This window comes from Bactrocera tryoni, chromosome 1 (assembly GCF_016617805.1).
Source record: "Bactrocera tryoni isolate S06 chromosome 1, CSIRO_BtryS06_freeze2, whole genome shotgun sequence".
Classification (NCBI taxonomy): Eukaryota; Metazoa; Arthropoda; class Insecta; order Diptera; family Tephritidae; genus Bactrocera; species Bactrocera tryoni.
In genome coordinates, this window is record NC_052499.1 from 13,732,569 (window position 1) to 13,751,390 (window position 18,822).

Sequence of the window (18,822 nt, forward strand, 5' to 3'; positions counted from 1 at the left end):
GCCACGCACGCCACAAATGAAATTTGTGAAGTTTACGGAGACGATGATGTATCAGTTCGTGTACCACAACAATGAAAGATGCACCTCGCTCTGGTTATCGTTGAAAAAGTCGATGAAATTATGAAAAAGTTTGACCAGGATCATCACATAAGCAGCCATGATATCGCTAAGGAACTTGAAGCAAATGGTCGCAAGCCAGAATTGACGCCTCGAAAGGTCAAGTTTTTGGTGGGATTGGAAAGGAATCATCCACTATGAGCTGCTCCAGCCTGATCGAACGATTGATTCTACATTTTACCGTCAACAACTGATGAGATAGAAGCAAGCAATCGAAAAAAAACGGCCAGAACCGATCCATTCCATTAGGACAACGCTGTGAAAATTACTTGTCACAGTTTTGCGCCGAGAAACCAGAAAAGTTTTACACTGACGAAATAATGTCTCTAGCGGAAAAATGGGCAAAAGTAGTCGACCAAAATGGTACATACATATTTGGTTCATTATAGATATAAATAAGTTGAATTTTAATTAGAAATACGAAAAGACCTTTTCGACTAAACTGAATCGTATGCAGTTTGCATTTGCCCATTAATTGGGGTGGCGCTATAATTGAAAAAAAAAAAAAAAAAAATGGTTCAACATCCTATGGCCTGATAAAAATTATTATGATAGAAAATGTTGGTTGCACGTGGGTCCGACACCCAAAAAGTACCTATAGAAATTAGCGTCCGCTGCACACCTAAGTCCTTCAAACCCCATGACGGTAATACATATAATGATTTCAGGCTGTTTCTCATGGTGTAGTGTCGGACCTATTTTTTGTATAAAAGAAAAATGTATCGCTACATATAAGTTAAAACTTTAGATGAAGTCATATTCCCATTTGCTTTTAACCTGTCAATTCGAAGAAGACAGTGACCCGAAACATACTTCGGGCCTTACAAAAAAGTGGTTTTTAGAACTTGATGTTGATATTATGGATCTTATAGATCTGAATACAATCGAAAACTTATGGAAAAACGTTAAGGAAAAGCTGGAACTTGTTAAGCCGAAAAATAAGGCGAAAATCTGAAGTAAGTTCCAAAGGTCTGGAATTTCAATTAATTCAGTCTATGTCTAGAAGATGTGCATCTGTATTATTTTAATTTAAATTTTATTATTAATTTTTTCAATTACATAGTTCTCTTAAAAAATATTATTATTATTTTTAGTAAGATATTATAATTCTATTTTTTTGTTCTCAGCATTTTTGAAATTTGTATTTGAATATCTTTGTATGTACGTTAGTTGTTTTTGAAATACTATTAAGGAATTGCTTTTTTCTAATATTTTTACTGCTATCAACATCACTTGACATGAAGTAAATAATAAAAATATATATTAGTTGGATTTAAATCATATCAACAGTTTTTATAACAGAAAATTAGTACTATGGTGCGTCTATCTATCTGTATACTATTATTGCCTAAGGCAATTATACAATCTCCAAAGAAATTGTTCATATCGGATCACTACGTCAAATATTATAGTATTCAAATGAAGTTATGGTAAGGAATATTTTGTGTTTATGAATGGTATTTTAGTTGCGTTGCGTCCGAAGTTAACATTTTCGCTTGTTAAATATTCGTATTGTATTTGTATTTATGAGTCTAAATTTGACGTCTTAATATTGGCTTACTTACTTAATTAATTAAAATCAACATTAGCATAACGTTAATTTTCGATTCCATGCATTAATAGTTCAAATATTATAGAATTATTGACTAATTGAAGGAGTGTGAGTAGTAAGCCTGTGCAAACATTAGACTCAAGCAACAGTGTTCGAGAGTCATTAACTTGAAAAGGCCGTGGTGTTATTGACGCCTGTGCTGCTAGAACAAAAGAGGCACAACTCACTACACCATTGTTCAACACAAAAAAAGAAAACACACACTTGAATAATTTCCAAACACCCCGAAATATGGTATTTGAAGGGATTGTTTTTAAAAGCGCACCCCTTTTCATAGGCGCATGAAGGCAATTCTTCCGACTGATTTAATTTTTCAATTCATAATACGGCACAGCCACGAAGTCGTAATGAGAATAAACACATGCAAAAGAAATGTTCACAAATTAAGTCTGCAAGTTGCAGCGAAAACGCAACGCACAAGTTGCTTGCTATTTATGCGTAAAAGTAAAGCGAAATCCAAAGCAGAAAAACAAAAATAGAAAAATAAAACTGAAATTACGTCAAAGGGGGTGGGTGCTAATGCAACCTGCACGCGACTGTTGCGCAGCCATAAAACAATAAATATACATTTGCGCGTGTGGTTGTATGTGTGTAACGCGTATCTACCGCCCGCCACTGCCTGTGAACTTATTTGGGTTTACTTCAACCCGGAAGTATTGCAAAAAAAAAAAAATTATATATAAGAAAATATTGCACGTCGTAATGGAAAATCGATAGGTGGTAATTTATTACGTGCCCCATTCCTACATAGCATAGTACATACCACACATACAGACATGTGGTGAATAAAAGCGTAAAAGTGTGTCGCTTGAAAGGGCACATGTTTTACAATTTGTGGCTCCTGACAGTTGTGCTTCATTTATTTTATTATAGCAATTTCGTTTATGGTTTGTTCAACATTAGAGGAACAATAATTTAAAAGACGAGTACATTTATTAAAAAAAAAACATATAAAGGATAAACACAGTGCAGCATGCACAGGAAATTTAATAGCCTGTTTGTGGTTGTATAGACAGAAGCAGCATGGGAATTGTTGAACCCCTTTCGCAGCAGGTTTTTTGTATAAACAACTCCTTAGCCGTGGCAGTTAGAATGGCAAAGACTTTTTATAAATGTTTCAAATAATTTTTAAACGCACACTTGTAATTTATTACTTTCATTTGATTTTATTGCTGGACAAATTGAACTGAATTGGGAAAATTTCGATTCGAAATTGGTAATATAACTATCAAATTAACGAATATATTGGGTAGTCGAAAAAGTATTTTGGTATATTTTCAATAAATGTCGTTGCAGTCGTATCTATCCAGTGCTACCAATAACATTGTGTCATATCATATAGTGTTGGAAAGGTGAGAGTTTAAGCTTCATTTAAAAAAAATTAAATTCGGGGAAGTTGAAAAAAAGTTACAACTGTTCAAAAATTAGTGAAAATAATGAAGAAATTCGTTAAATATTGAAATTTTGGAATAAAAAAGGGGAGAGCCACGCACGCCACCAATGAAATTTGTGAAGTTTTCGGAGAAGATGCTGTATCAGCTCGTGTACCGCGTGTAGCGTGGAAATTTCGAAATTTTGATTTACACTGATGAAAGTTTTACAGTTATGGAATAATGTCTCTAGCAGAAAAATGGAAAAAGTGGTCGACCAAAATGGTACATATTTGTTTATTTATTTATTAGTATAAATATAAAAAAATAAGTTGAAGTTTGTTTAGAAATACGAAAAGATTTTTTCGACTACTCAATATTAATATATTCGCCATAATATTGATCAAACAACAAAAAAAAACTTCTGTTGCACCGAAGCAAAATATACTTCGGAAAAAAATTTTCCTACTAGAACCTAATTGTTAATCGCTCAGTTTGAACGGCAGATAAGTACATATATGATATAGTAATCCGATATGAACAATATATTCGGGGATTGTGCTGAAATCTATGCCAAACTTCGTAAAGATAAACAAAAAGTTCTCCATACAAGGTCTGAATTTTGAACGATCAGTTTGCATGGCAGCTGCATGCTATAGTGGTCCGATATAAACAATTGTTACGCTGCCTTGAACAAAAATCTATGCAAAATTTGATAAAAATGTCATGTTAAATAAATTTTCTTTCTAACAAGAACTTGGTTTACATCGATAAGTTTGTATGGCAGCTATATGCTATGTTGGTACGATATCTGAGAATCCGATGAAACAGTAGCTTCTTCGGAGAACTGGACGTGTGCAAATTTTCATTTTCTCTAAGGGATCTAACCAAGGGAATAGTTTACGTATATACGGACAGACGGACATGGCCAAATCGATTCAGTTCGCCACGCTGATCATATTTATGCTTTATAGAGTTTCTGACGTTTCTTTCTGGATGTTACAGGCTTCGTGGCAAACTTAAGATACCTTGTTCAGTGTATAAAAAGCGAATGTATTGTAAAATGTATTGCGTGAAATATATACATACATAGATAAAAGTCCACTAGCTTACTATTGATTTTGTAGTCGTGAAATTTGATCCACAAATAAAAACAAAAAACCAAATAAACAAAATCTTTGTCATTTTGGCAAATTTAAAAATATTTAATTTAAAATATTGTACAAAATGTAACGGGTTTGTTAACATTTTTGATTTGTTTCAATTTCAGAGTACAAAAGCAGTTTAGAATAACAATTTTAAGTTCTCAGGGAATTTAAACTGCAATTTGATATATGTATTACCAGCATAACTGCCAACAATTTTAAAATAGTTATTCAGATCGAAGCTAGTTTTCCAGCACAATATAATCATTTATCAGACTTATACCAAATTCTCTATCGTGACAGTTATAAGTCTTTAAATTTGAGACTTTCAAATAGAGACAATTTTTGTGACTTGAAACGATCTTGCAATACAGTTCGTGACAGTCACTAGAATTTCTTGAGACTTTAATTCAAAATGTCTCGAATAGTGACTAGAGACTGCTTACTGAATTGCGCTTTCGTTTTTTTTTTGTTTTAATTTCAGAATTTCAATTAATTCATATTTTTTAATTTAATGATTGGCATTACTACAGTTTAATGATTAGACTTCTTATACAACTTCTAAATGTAATTCAGAGACTTACCTTTTTCGCACTCTTTTCGATTTCCTTTTCAAAATCCGTTAATGGCGTTAACGTAACACTGACGTCTTTAATCATATCTCTAAATGGGCTGAAATGAGAAACAAACAAGAAATTTTATAAAAAAATGTGCATTTTCATTAACACTATAGTTACGCACCTATTTATGTCGTCTCCTAGGCTATTATTTGATTTTGAATCGGCTTTTCGCTTCTTCGCTACTGAACTACCTGAGCTTTTGCCACCAGCACTTGTCATACCGCCACCACCATTTGCAGAGTTCACGTTTATGCTACCCACACTTGTGGCAGTGTCCATATGCGTGCCGCCGCCAAAGTTACTGTTATCAGTGCTGCTGGCATGCAGGTCCGCCGCGTTGTTATTGCCACCAAAACCACTATTTCCAACTGTGTTCGAAGTACCAGACGACTTGGTTGCCTCTTTGCTGCCACTGTTGCTACTATTTGAATTGCCACTAGCGCTCATGCTCAAGGCTGTCGATGTAGTTGTAAGATTTTGTGCTGCACTTTGAGTGGACAGGTTGCCACCATGACTATGGCTATCATGCATGGAACTACTCATATTAAGCGCTGTACTAGCTGATGTGGCATTTGAACTATTCATGGATACGCCACTCATTGGATTATTATTGGAGAACTCTTTGTTTTTAGACGATTTGGATGATTTCTCACGGGAATCGCGCGATGATGACGACGATGAAGAGCCATCTTTCTCTTTGCTCGAACTTGATGTTTTATTGACATTTTTACTATGTTTATCCTTTTCTTTATAGCTGCCCGAACTGTTCGAAGAATTTTTCAGATTCGTTGTGGAACTTGCGCCCGCTCCTCCACTCAACGAATTGCCACTACCAATGGACGAGTTATTGGCTGATATGTTGCCAGTGTTATTAGAACCACTTGAACCAACACCAACGCCCCCTAGATTAATATTACCAGACCCAGTGTTGGAATTTGAGAAATTGCTGCCGTGTAGGCTGCTAGCAAACCCGCTTGAAGAGGCAGCTGCTGCAGCAGCACTAGATGACGACGATGATGAGTTTGATTGTTTGGAGGCGGTGGATGATTTACGCTGTTTCGTGGTAGACGCAGTATTTATATTAGTGGTAATTTTGATGCTTGTCGCCGAAGTTGATGAGGCAGTCGCATTCATACCGGAATCGAGCTCCTTTTCGGGTGACAAACTCGAGTCAGACGACGTATCGTGTGTTATGGGTTTATAGGGCGGTATGGTCTTAACATTGCCACCCTTCTTCTGTAAAATGATAGAAATAGTATTTACTTGAAAATTCTCTAAAGAAAAATGTTAAGCATTCAGCTAACCAATTTTCCGTAATGGTGTTGGCAATAGCCACAATATTTGACATTGTCCAAATAGTTGCCAGCCTCCTCGCACAATAAGCCTAAGCTTTGTGCGCATGTTACATGAAATTGCTGTTTGCAATTCGATTTATTGCACTGCATGCAGGCACCGACGGTGGCGCGATTGGGTTTGCCTGACTCCTGGCAAATATAACAAGCTGCAGTAAAAAAAAAAGAAATTTTTGTAATATTATTATGATTTTGTTCGGGTAATACAATTAAAACTTACTTTTTGCATAACGCTCCTGTGGAATCAACTGCAAAATAATCGGTTCCATTGTGGTGACATTACCGAAACGTACCTCCGGTATGTATAGAGCGCATACCACATGTGCCCATCCTTGATTATCGGTTTTCTTAAGTGCTCCATCACGTGATGGACATAATTCACAACGCACACGAGCTGAACGTTCTTGAGATTCGCATTTGCGACAATACCATGGTCCCGTTGGGACAGTTACAATTCCATAACAAGCTTGATGCACGGCAACAGTACAATTCTGACCATCACAATAGACGAGCGGATTTTCGGGCCATCCACGCTCATCCGAACAAACACAACATCCGCCGACCATCTCCTTCATACTGGTTAGTTACGATTTATGCAAGCGCTCACCCGTACTTCACCGCAACCAACAATGATGACAAATCAATTATTGTAGGTTAGCCTGTGTACCTCATAACAGTTAAAACTTGTATATAAATTTAAAAAATAAATAAGTCGTTTGGTGTGCAGTTTTGACACTTCTCCGAGGAATTGCCCCTTCCACTATAATGTTTTAGCGATGCATTTAAGAGATAATGCAGCGGTAACCAAATTCACTAGTAATGACAGAAGAAGAAGAAGAAGTATAGTTTAATTAGACATCTTAATAAAAAAAACTAAAATTATACCACTAATGCTATATTATAGTTACAACTTCTATATAAACACATAATTGAGAAGAAGAGATATCTAAACTGTACGTTGTGATTATTATTCATAGCAATAATTATACACTGAACAGAATATATTAAATTTGCCACGAAGTTTGTGACATCCAGATGGAAACGTCGGCGCTGAGTCGATTTAGTCTCGTCCTTCTGTCCGTCCCTCTGTATGTATGCGAACTAGTTCCTCAGGTTTTGAGATATTGATATATGATTTGCATACGCCATTTTCTACCCAAGAAACTGCTCACTACTATATAGCATATACATATGTATGTACATATGTAACTGCCATACAAACAATGCAATCAAAAGCAAGTGCTGGTATGGACACTTTTTTATTTATAATGGGTATACATTGTCAACAAAATTTGACAACTTCACAAAATACAAAACTTAAAAAATTTTACCGCTCCCACTGTTTATTCATAAATATATTATTTTTTTAAGCAACAACAACATTGTGTTCGTAGTTTGTTTTGATTTCAGACGTCATTGTAAAATGTACACGACCAGTTTCGGTATATTTATTTATATATTTTCATTCACTTAAATGTACATAATAACAAAGGCAAACGAATGGCAAAATGCTGCGAATGTGAGCAACAATGCGTTGGCGGGAGAAACAGCTGGCGATGGTAGTGGCGACGAAGCGGATGAATTCGCAATATCAATGTCAAGGTGAATTGGGCCGACAGCCACTAAGGCAGCATAAGCAACAAGTTCTATAAATAATGTTCAACACGATTGTAAAGTGGTTGTAACATAGCTATAAAACCAGCGAAAAAACGTGATTACACATAATTTTATGATCAATACAAATAATTTACTTTCTTATAACAGAAATTGTTTATCCTCAGTTTTAAAAGCTATCACGGCATTTTCAGCCAAATTTCATCCCCATACATAAAATACTTCAAATTTATGTACGTTAATCAACATTCAAGTCATAAAGTAAAGTTTTAGAACCGACCACAATGACCACATCTACAGTGGGGTCTAAGTAACCGGAATGGACTCAAACTTTTATCCGGTCAAGAACTGTCAACTCGGCAGCATGACTCGAAATTCCTGCAGGAATGTTTTATGCCGCTACAACAACAACTACATTGAAAGAATTAGAAAACATGGAATGGCTGGATAAATTACGTATCCATTGCTTTAATAGGCGTTAGTAAGGTGAAAAACTTTAAAAGAGCAGCAACAAAACAACAATGTAAACTTCCAACATTACCAACAACAACGGCAAACGCGTGAAGTAGTGAAAGATTGTGTGTGAACAAAGAGGTGAACGAACTTTTCCGAATATCACGAAGAAAATTTTTGACAGCCAAAAATTCTCTCAACGCTACAAATGAATTCAAAATATAAATAGCAGCAATGCATAAGAGTGATAAAGTGTGATTATTTCTCAAATCTTTTTGTTTACAAATGATGCGTTGTTATTGAATATAAATTGGACCAGCGCTCTTATTTCCCTATTCAACATTTTTTAAATATTAAATAAAGTTTGCCTATAGGAAAAATTCATAAATTATACAAGTATTGACTAACTTTGTATGAATATTTCGATTTTTAGAAATGCAATTGATAACAAGGTAGGTGTGAAAGAATTTCAATATCATAATTTATTAAATAATTTTAAAGTGAAGAATCAGTAAAAGGAATAACCTCAACACAACGATGCAATTACAATAATAGTAGCCAACAATCCATTTCCAGTCTTTGAAAGCACAGGAAACTTTATAGAGTTTAAGAAAATGAAAATATTATTAAAACACGATGAGTTCTGACAAACATTAGGGGAAGGTCTGAGTAGGTAATAAAGTAATTGAGTTTGAAAAATATTTTCGTAAAAATTATAAGTTACGGAACAACCACATATTTTCACATAAAGATATCAAAACAGTTCCTTATTTTCAAAAGAGAAAGATGGCGTTACTAGAGATAAAATATAGCAATTGCAGCATCAACATTTAAATTCATATATGTATGTACATAGGTACATACAGAATAGTGGGTGGCTATTGGAATGACGGCGAGGGAATTGAGGAATTTAGGTCATAAATCTGGGTTGGTTGTAGTTTGTTACAGGGTGGCTGTGAAAACATGCGTAAGGATGTTTACAAGCAAAAATGCATACATGTGTATGTATGTATGTACCCTCCACCCAGTGAGAGGTTAAGATTTCCATACACTTTGTATCGTAACAGCAAACTATTCCTTACAAAAAAATTGTAATACACTAAACTTAAAACCGATATAAACATTACTGTAAAATGGGACAACTGTTTGATATATCAAAAAGATATACCCTCCATCATAAAAATATATTATAGTAAACTTTTTTATTTAATATTATGTAAGTATATATTTCACTACTTTTTAAATAAAGGAAGTCGAAATACCATATTGAACACAAAATATATAAGCCAAAATCAAGAGATTTTTATAAACATTGAACGTTCTAAATTGGTGTCACTGGGGGTGGTTTTAAGGGTTTGAAGGTGGAAGTGTTCCATATTTAATGCAGGGATCCTGTTTAGCGGGATGAATGTATATGAAGTTTTAGACTATAGCAAGAGAGGCATCGAAATGTTGTACACACGTACAAACTTTTTGGATTGTCAAATAAACCAAGTACATATTTTCTGGCAAAGTATACACAAAAGATACGTGTATGTATGTACACATAGAAATTCGAATAGAGCACGAATTTTAACGAGAACTAAGTATTGATTTTTCTTAAAGTATTAAATGTAGACAGACTTAAACATTACTTAAACATCATTCAGTTGTTTGGCACCTGTAGTCTTTTGTTTAAACTCTTTTAGCAAGTGAACACGTTTCTATTTAGGCCAATCAAGTTATGTACCGGCCACGGCAAGTGCTAACATGTATCAAAAGCCATTAAAATCCAACAGAGCGCCGAAAAAACTCGCATTGGCGCACTGTTTTTTCAATAGTTCTTATAGATATGCTATTATTATTGTTGAACACAAATATTTTCTAAATATTGCACCACATTTTTCTTTTATTTATGTTTTCATTATCACAACCGATATTAATTTGACAATCGTGCTGCGCCCTTTGGGTAACGAAAACTATGCAGCAAATTTTTCTATTCTATTTGAGCGATAATATTGATTTTCTGCTCCTCAGTGCGTTTTGTTACAATTCAATTTATGTTTTTCTCCACTTGTACACATCAGATATAAACGCAATTTGTGAACCACAGACATTGTATAATATATAATTTTGCGTTAATTATTGACAAAAACTTCTTATAATTCTTTTTATTTTGTCTTTGAACTAAATTTTTCAATGAACTATACAGCAAAAACGAACCAACTACATGACGGACGAATACCACAAAACGAATGCGAAAAGATATTCCAACAAAAGCGACTAGAAATGCCCACAAAAACAAGAACTACATTACCATCTCAGTATTTACTTACACACACATTTCGATTTCCCCTTCTCAAACATTTATCCTTTTGCTTTAGCCATTATTCGCTGAAATAATCCACCTGGCACGCTCTTCCAACCATACATTTTCTGATTGGACTAATGAAATGAGCAAAAGGGATGGCAATAATGTCCGTATCCCACACGGCCTTTCCCGCAGAAAAATTTTACACGCGCCAACACTGAACACACCTCGTTGATAGATACGTCGCGAATGCACAAATATTTAAGACGGTATTTGGGGTTTAAGGAGTTGAAAATCTTTACACTTTTGATAAAATTTGACAAGCGTAGCACTTAAATTATACGTCGAAAACTTTTTCTACACTTAAAGTGTAGATTATTAGCAAAATATATTGTTTTTTAAGCGATCACTACACCATCTTTTCTATCATAATGAAGGAGAACAAGAGAAACTGAAAAGGTGCTGCCACTCTTTACAGAGATATTTTAAAATGACATTTTCAGGCATATTCTTTGTTTTTATTTCTTAAAAGAAGCTGGTAACACATATCTCTTCGCTTTCACATTCCACCCGTGGCCGGTATTTGCACACCATTGAAAAATTTTCTAATTTGCCAATATTATTGCAGTATATTAAAAATTTGCGATAAAATTTGAAAATCTTATCCAATAATTGTAAATAGGCCATTATTCGTGTGTGTGCCATTATATTTCAAAGATCTTATAATATCTATAATTGAAATCAAAGTAATACTTGGCAAGAGCAGCCAGTGCGAAAAATCAATTGAAAGTTGATAACTTGCTTTGCTTTTGGAATTGTGTAAAATTTTCGATATGTCTGCAACTGGTGATTGTTTTATCATACAATCTCCAAATACAGCTGAAAATACTATAATCTTCGGTCGAAATGCTTTAGATGCCGATGCATTAACAGAAGCACAAGAGGTTCAATATTACAACGCCAATTTCGCACTTGAGGGGAAGGTAAGCGGATGTCGTCTATTGTCTGTATCTAACTGAAGATTGCTTGGATGAGTAATCTTTGGTGAATTTGATCACTATACTATGACGTGGCATTTTCATTTTTCACATCCTTCAATTTGCTTAGCCCGATGGTGGTGCAGATGTGGTTAAAGCGAATGGTGAAATATTACGTATGATATTGCAAAAGACTCAAACCGGCATTTGGGGTGGTGACGTGGGTGCTAACGACCATAATGTTTGCATTGCTGTTTCCTGGTCAGCGGAGGAGCCAGCTAACGATAGTGATACCCTTAGATCAACTGATATTGTACGGTGAGTTATTTTTTCAATGATATTTTTATAATTTTTTTAAAATTTTTTTTTTGTATTTCTTCATAAATTTATAGTTTGACTTTGGCTATCGCTAAAACCGCTGTTGACGCAGTGGAACGCATTGGTAATTTAGTAGCTAACCATGGGTCCGACAATGCAAAATTCAGTTTTGTGGTCTGTGATACTAAAGAAGTATGGTTAGTGAGCAGCGGTGCAAAGTTATGGGCTGCACATCAGGTTGCTGATGGATTCCTCCGTTTAACAAATAAAGGACTCAGCGTTAAAACTGCGATTGATAAATCAACTGACGATTTAGGTGATGCTCTCAAATCGCTGGGGCTCTGGGATGGCGAAGTAAATCATTTTTATTTTTTTTTTTTCAAAATATTTCTTATATATTTTTTATCTTTCTGCTTGCAAATTGTAGGGTGATTTAAATTTTGCCAGCTGTTTTGATGCAGCTGAAACCGCGGAAGCTGAATGGAGTGGTGAAGAACCTAAAGGAGACGGTAGCTACACTTTGACTAGCATGTTTGATACACTACGTTCGGCGGCCGATAGCGCAACGTCACGTTCAGCCAGTGTCTCTGTGCTTACAAATGGAATTTCATGTCATTGGTTTACGGCGACACCTAATGCAAGTGAATCAGTCTTTAAACCATTCGTCTTTGCACCTAATCCCAAAATTTCACCACTCACCAAAGTGCCACCTGATAACACACACACACTCTTGCATAAGCTTCATGCTCAACGCAAACCGAATGCTGTAGAAGATTTGAAAGCTCTGGAGGCTGCTTGTGTTGACGAATTAAACGCGTATTTAGCGGAACATCCAACTGCTGACGAGGAGTTGGATGAACTAATGAAAGACTGTGTGGAAGCTGAGGTGAAGTTCTATCGTTAAGCGGTAGAACTTAGGATTTCTCGGAGAGCAAGAAGAGCAAACATAAACGTTCATAGTATTTCGTAAAATATAAGCTGAAGACATTTACTAGCCTTTTGGAATAACGGGTTTTCTGTTTTAACGAATATGCATTTCTTAAGTGATATTTTTTTTGTAATTTTTATACGAATTTAATTTATTTGTTTTTTACGATATTTTTTTTGTTCGTCATTCATAATTTTAAGCTGAAATTTGTGATCTTTCAATGACTATTTTATTAAACACTTATATATAGGTACATTATTCATGTAATAAGATAAATATTAACGATTTCTTTGACTATTGTTTTAAGATTAAATCTCTTAAGAACAATACTGTAAAAGCCGCGACTTCTTATGTTAAAATTATAGTTTTATTGCATATAATTTGAATAGCTTTTAGTTTTGTGATTATATGCAAAACACAAAAAATGCTTGCATACATTCATTTTATAAGTATTATTCCACTTTATTCATATAAATGTGTATTTATAAGAACAATGAGGCACTTAACACTCTGCACGATAAGCTTGCTACGAAACTTTTTGACGAAGTATAGCGAGAGTATATAAAAATTGTAATGCATGCTATGATTAAGCTCAATTATCATTGAAGGGACAATTTTGTGTAACAGTAAATATAACATTTATAGAAACGCGATATTTAAATTCCATACCCATTTACATACATACATATATTTACACGCATACACATATAAACACATAATTGCATGGATACGATTATGAATAAAAAAACTTTATACACATAAATCGATAAAACAATGAAGCTCATACAAATATTTAGATTTATTGAATTTATTTATCGCTGCGCTCCGCACTAATATGGTGAATAATAACGATTGCAATTGAAATAAAGCTAAATAGCAAAATAAACAAAAAAAAACTACTATTATTTCAAGGAATACAAATTGAAATTACTCAATTTTTTGGCACCTTTAGAAATTTAAACACACTTCATAATTCTTTTTTATATGGTAAAGATTTTTTAACAGTTTGTTAATTATGCTTTTGATAATAATCAGTAGAAAAGGAAAATAAACTGCTTCACAACAGTGAAAAGCTGCATAATATTGCATTTAAACATTTATTCAATTATATTTAATTAATAGTGCTAGAATTTTACTTATTTTTACATACATTCTTTTAAATTGTACATTGTAGATTTTATATAGTTATTAGCTAAAACGTTGTTGTCTCACCTTTTAAACATCCTCCACTACGAGATTCGTTTTGAATAGTGTTTTGTCATTATGTAAAGCTTCCATGATTAATATTTCAAAGCGTTGATATATTTCACGGAAATCCATTATATTCGTTGGTTCCGATTCTAACCAGAACCGGTCGAATTCGAAAAGTAAATAGCAGTAAAATTTATGAAAATGTATAAGCGAGCAGGCCTGATTAAGTGAATTCGCCACATTATAGAAATGTACTTTAGCATCACCAGACTTGAGCAAGCGATATGCCATCGCGGTGAGATTAATACCCACTATGGCGAATGTATAACCATATACAGGATGTTTCGAATGTAACAGGACGTGATGTGCTGCGTCACGGTATTCACGTGAGAAGAAGAGAAGATTTTCCAAACCAAGTACACCCATACCACGAAAGTCCGTTTTGGGATCGTCACCCTGTGATTATATATGTACATACATTTACTTTCATTTTATGTTCAGTTTATAAAAATATATTTACATACCTGAAAGCCAATATCCTGCCATTGCTTTGTGATGCGTCCTTCGAGTGGTTCTTCTGGCATCAAACGGTTCCACAATTCTAATAACTTCTGTTCGTGATCCAAGTTATTTGCATCGTATGGCTCTGCACGTAACTGTTCTACCTGATGTAGCAGATGTCGATAACTCCATATGTGCAGTACACAAGTGCCAAAGAGAGGCGCAAAGTCAGGATGGATTTTTGATTTTATGCGCTTTACGCGTTGTACTACACTAACAGCGCGTACAGGTAATTGGCGTAGTTCATCTTCACTACATGTCTCTACTGCAGTATCCAATTCGCGCAGTAATTGCTGTATATCGACATTTTGTGATAGCATTAACGACCGTTCAACTTGACGTGTGCGACTTGCACCGGCTTGTGCACCATATACAATGCGTTGCAGCTCACATAGTCTCGTGAATGTGTGCAAAAACCATTTAATGAACGGCCTTAGATAAAGGAAGATCACTGGCAAAATACGTTGCAGCATCCAGTCGAACAAAAACATTTTTATGCCGTAAGCGTAGGTGTTGTGTATCTATTTGTGAATTTGCTTGCTGTTTTGTTATAAAAAAAATCTGCAAAACTACGGCAGTGTTATGGCTCTGCTGTCATGGAAACTTTGCTATCGATCTAGCGATTACTGTGCACTGTCTGCTTTGCCCTTCTTATGTGGTATTTGCACTGGAGCCACGTATGTAGATTAATAATTATTACTATGCGTTCGTAGCTTTCAGGCCCTTACTTTTATTTCTTTGTCGATTTCTGTGCAATTTTAAGATGTGATGCGATTATGATTTATTTTTGTATACAGTGCAAATGTAAATAAAAATATATAAATGTCAAAATCAGCTTGATGATGACGTTGCCATACGATATAGTTCAGAAAATAAGTGATTTACACCATATATGTATGTATATAATGTCTAGACATTATGTATAACGAGACTCCAGAGGTGTTGGGTAAATACAAGTTATATAACTGATAGTTAATTTTCAGGGTACATTTATTATCGGATATTTATACTCTGTTGCAATTATATGTTACATGCTATGTAATTTAATACTTCTTGTATCACAAATAGGTGTATTAGTGATCACTGATCATCCAAATAGTAGGCCCTGAATAACTTCTTTCCGTTTTCTGTCTGTCTGACTAAACCTCTAATATATTCGGCAAAGGAAATGTTCTAGGAGCTCCTATTCGGGATGATATTTGATAATGATTAGCATCTTTTGCGTAAACCGTTTGCGTACATTTGCGATGTTCCTTTTCTTGCCTACGTGCCCCTTCTTCTAGAATTTTCGCTTTGACTGTATGGAATGTTGGTAGTTTGTCCCTCGTTTCAATTGCGGTAATAAAATTTTCCCACGAATCGGGAAGGCCTGAAAGCAACATTACCACTTGTAGCTCGTCCCCGATTTGAATTTCTAATTCGGCTAATTTGTCGACTGTTGCGACAAACTCATTCACATAGTCAACTACATTTTCGCCATGCTGCATGTTTAAACGTAACAATTTTTGATAGTGCTGTACCTTCTTAACTGGACTTACTGGTAAATGAATGTCCCGCAACTTTGTCCATGCCTCTGCAGCGGTTGTGCAGGACTTTATGTGCATCAACTGCGTTGGTGTAATGTTTAAAATTAAACATGCTAACGCTTTCTGGTCAACAGTTTCCCATTTTTTCGCTTCTTCTGGGGTGGCATTTTCTGCCTTTACATATTTTCCGCATACGACGTTCCATAGATCTGTCGTTATGAGAACACTTCGCACATACAAAGACCATACGTCATAGTTGTTTTCCCCCAGTTTCTCGATTTGGAGATTTACACTCATTTTTCCAAACGCAATTTTCTTTCGCACCCTTACAGTTGCGGTCAAAATAATAGTAGTGCTACTGTGGCAAATAGGTTAGTGTTTATAACTTCTTTATGTTGCCTTTTTTGTTTGACAATCTTCTTAAAATACTGTTATATAGATACACTGAAATTATAAAAAAAAAAATATTTCAAAAGGTAAAAGGTATAAAGAAGTTGTTCACCGACGATGATTCGAAATGCCTTAAAATACAAACCGAATTCTGAAACACGTGGCCTTCTTCCAACAATAACTAAGAAGGAAGCTATGCGGCTAGTAAGATTCTCAAAGCAGAACCATTTTCACCTGCAACGGAAATTAAAGAAGAACTGAGTCTGGAGGCAAGTGTAGAAACAGTTCGTTGATGTTTGCGAGATTGTGATGTAGAAGCTCAAAGCCCAAGAAAAGTGCACCTGTTATCAAAAACAAAACATGTGGCTCAACGGCTGAAGTTTGACCACTTCTATTGTCCCCTAGCGAAAAGGAGAAACATTTTATGGACAGATGAACCCAAAATCATGCTATACGGGGCAAGAACATCTCGTCAATACGTAAGGCGACCAACCAACTCTGAGTATAATCCAAAATACTCTACCAAAACGGTTAAACAGGTCCAGTATTATGATTGGGGCATGTATTTCATTTTATGGTGTTGGACCGATATATTGGATTAAGAAAACAATAGATCGTCCCACATATGTTTGAATTATGCAGGAAATTATGTTATCCTATGCCCTTGAAGAAATACCGCACAATGACAACTACTATTATTTTGACGGAAATTGTATTATAAACACAAGGATAGTCCGACTTTTCTCACTTACGAGTATTAAATAGATTCAAGCACGATTTTTTGTTCCTTTAAATTGAAATTATTACACTAGGCGCTGCTAGGGCAATAACCAAGTGTTGCAGAGTTTTTCTTGAGTATTAAATTGGCAAACGCACTGCTTTGTGATTGTTGGTTTATTTGGAACTCGTTGATAAATTTGATTAAATTGAACTGTACTGATTTAAATAAGGATACATTTGAATTTGTAGCTACAAACTGACATTCCAGTGATGCCAGACTACCTTACTAACACAAAAATTATTATGATGCCATTTTAGCTTACAATTTAAACATTCGCTCGCAACATGTAGTACATAGTATAACACTTCTGTTGACCTAACTGTTGAGTGTAATTCCTAAAACCATAAGAGATATGTAGATATGAAGGTATATGTGTATAACTGCCGTCCCTAAATAAAAGTGACAGTGACAATTTTCTTAAATAAACGTTACCGCATCGCATTCGTTTTTGACAGCGCGTTAAAAATTAAAGTCGGTTGCAGAAGGCGGAGAATTTGTAATTTTTCCGAGTAATCTTTTATCGCGCGATAATTATTGCTTGTACTAATGGATTTAAGTATTATAATAGTAATAAATTAACTCGTTTTGTATTTCATTTCTTTTGTACTAATTTTAAAAAGTAAGTGCGAAATTGACGTAATGTTGCCGCTTTATTTAGGGATGCCGCGACGGCATTAATGGTGAGCGGTTAAAATTGCACAGTGCAACGCTTTTATTTAGGTACGCCAGTAAATGATCAGGGGGCGAGACGTGAATGAGAAAGGCAATAAAAAGTCACAAATTAATTTACGGACTTTATTTCGGTACAGGTAATCGCTGTAGAGGGGTTTCTCATCCGAGGCTGTTTGTCATTTTTCATTGGGGTAGGCTTCTTACGTGGCGGGTCCCAAACCCAGCGCACAACCCTACCCGCCGGGGGAAGCAGAGGAAAAGGAAGACCTCCACTTGGAAGGACCAAGTGGAGAAGGACCCGGCTACGCTTGGAATATCCAATTGGCGCCACGTAGCGAAAAGGAGAAACGACTGGCGCGCTGTTGTTAACTCGGCTATAATCGCGTAAGCGGTGTCTACGCCAATTAAGAAGAAGAAGAATCGCTGTAGACAAGGGGATATGGAGTTTGCATTTTTTAAAAAGAGGGCGTGGCCCCTTTCATCTAAATATGTATGTATCTCACAAACCACTAACGCTATATCTATTAGACTTACTTACAAAATTACCCACATCTTATAAATACCGCTAACATGTAGCAAAATATAGTGTAAATAGTAAATTTGCAAAATGTTTTAATAAAAAGTTTTCCCAACATCTGAAAGTATCCTCAGGTTTGATCCTTGCAAATATCGAGAGTATAAAATATTCGGTTGCATCCGAACTTGATCTTACCTTACTAGTTTGATATTGATACATACACACATGATGCGAGTCATGAAGCTCATCTCACTGGTTGACTTGCGAAATTCTTTAATACATACATATGTACATATATTTAAATACAATTGTTTGTAGGTTGGGACTAATGGTGGCGAACGAAAATGATCTTCTTATAACAGCCGGCCACTTTCGCTGATTAAAGAGA

The 18,822-nt window shown here is 35.1% G+C and overlaps 3 protein-coding genes across 10 annotated transcripts in view; 1 reads left to right on the forward strand and 2 right to left on the reverse strand.

The window, feature by feature from the left end:
• Nucleotides 1–10,973, reverse strand: part of LOC120782601 (serine-rich adhesin for platelets-like) — a 57,594-nt gene extending 46,621 nt beyond the window's left edge. For 5 of the 8 annotated variants that reach the window (XM_040114963.1, XM_040114957.1, XM_040114962.1 and 2 more), the window contains exons 1-5: nt 10,599–10,973; nt 6,437–7,029; nt 6,169–6,365; nt 4,986–6,100; nt 4,829–4,916 (exon numbers count right to left, since the gene is read on the reverse strand). In XM_040114963.1, coding sequence (XP_039970897.1) covers nt 4,829–4,916; nt 4,986–6,100; nt 6,169–6,365; nt 6,437–6,791 — 1,755 coding nt within the window. In that variant the 5' untranslated portion in view covers nt 6,792–7,029; nt 10,599–10,973. Of the gene's footprint in view, nt 1–4,828; nt 4,917–4,985; nt 6,101–6,168; nt 6,366–6,436; nt 7,030–9,917; nt 10,475–10,579 lie in introns of those variants that run through there. The other 3 variants (XM_040114959.1, XM_040114958.1, XM_040114960.1) reach the window with 3 other exon arrangements.
• A 162-nt stretch (nt 10,974–11,135) lies between these two features.
• Nucleotides 11,136–13,594, forward strand: LOC120782603 (secernin-1). Its single transcript, XM_040114966.1, has 4 exons — nt 11,136–11,556; nt 11,681–11,868; nt 11,943–12,222; nt 12,296–13,594. The coding sequence occupies exons 1-4, from the start codon at nt 11,407–11,409 to the stop codon at nt 12,770–12,772; spliced, it is 1,095 nt and encodes a 364-aa protein (XP_039970900.1). The 5' UTR covers nt 11,136–11,406; the 3' UTR covers nt 12,773–13,594.
• A 280-nt stretch (nt 13,595–13,874) lies between these two features.
• On the reverse strand, nt 13,875–17,440 carry LOC120782606 (ELMO domain-containing protein 2). Its single transcript, XM_040114970.1, has 3 exons — nt 17,217–17,440; nt 14,512–16,518; nt 13,875–14,443 (listed from the first exon to the last, which is right to left on the reverse strand). Exons 2-3 carry the CDS (start codon nt 15,037–15,039, stop codon nt 14,012–14,014), a joined length of 960 nt encoding a protein of 319 aa, XP_039970904.1. The 5' UTR covers nt 15,040–16,518; nt 17,217–17,440; the 3' UTR covers nt 13,875–14,011.
• Nucleotides 17,441–18,822: the final 1,382 nt, after the last annotated feature.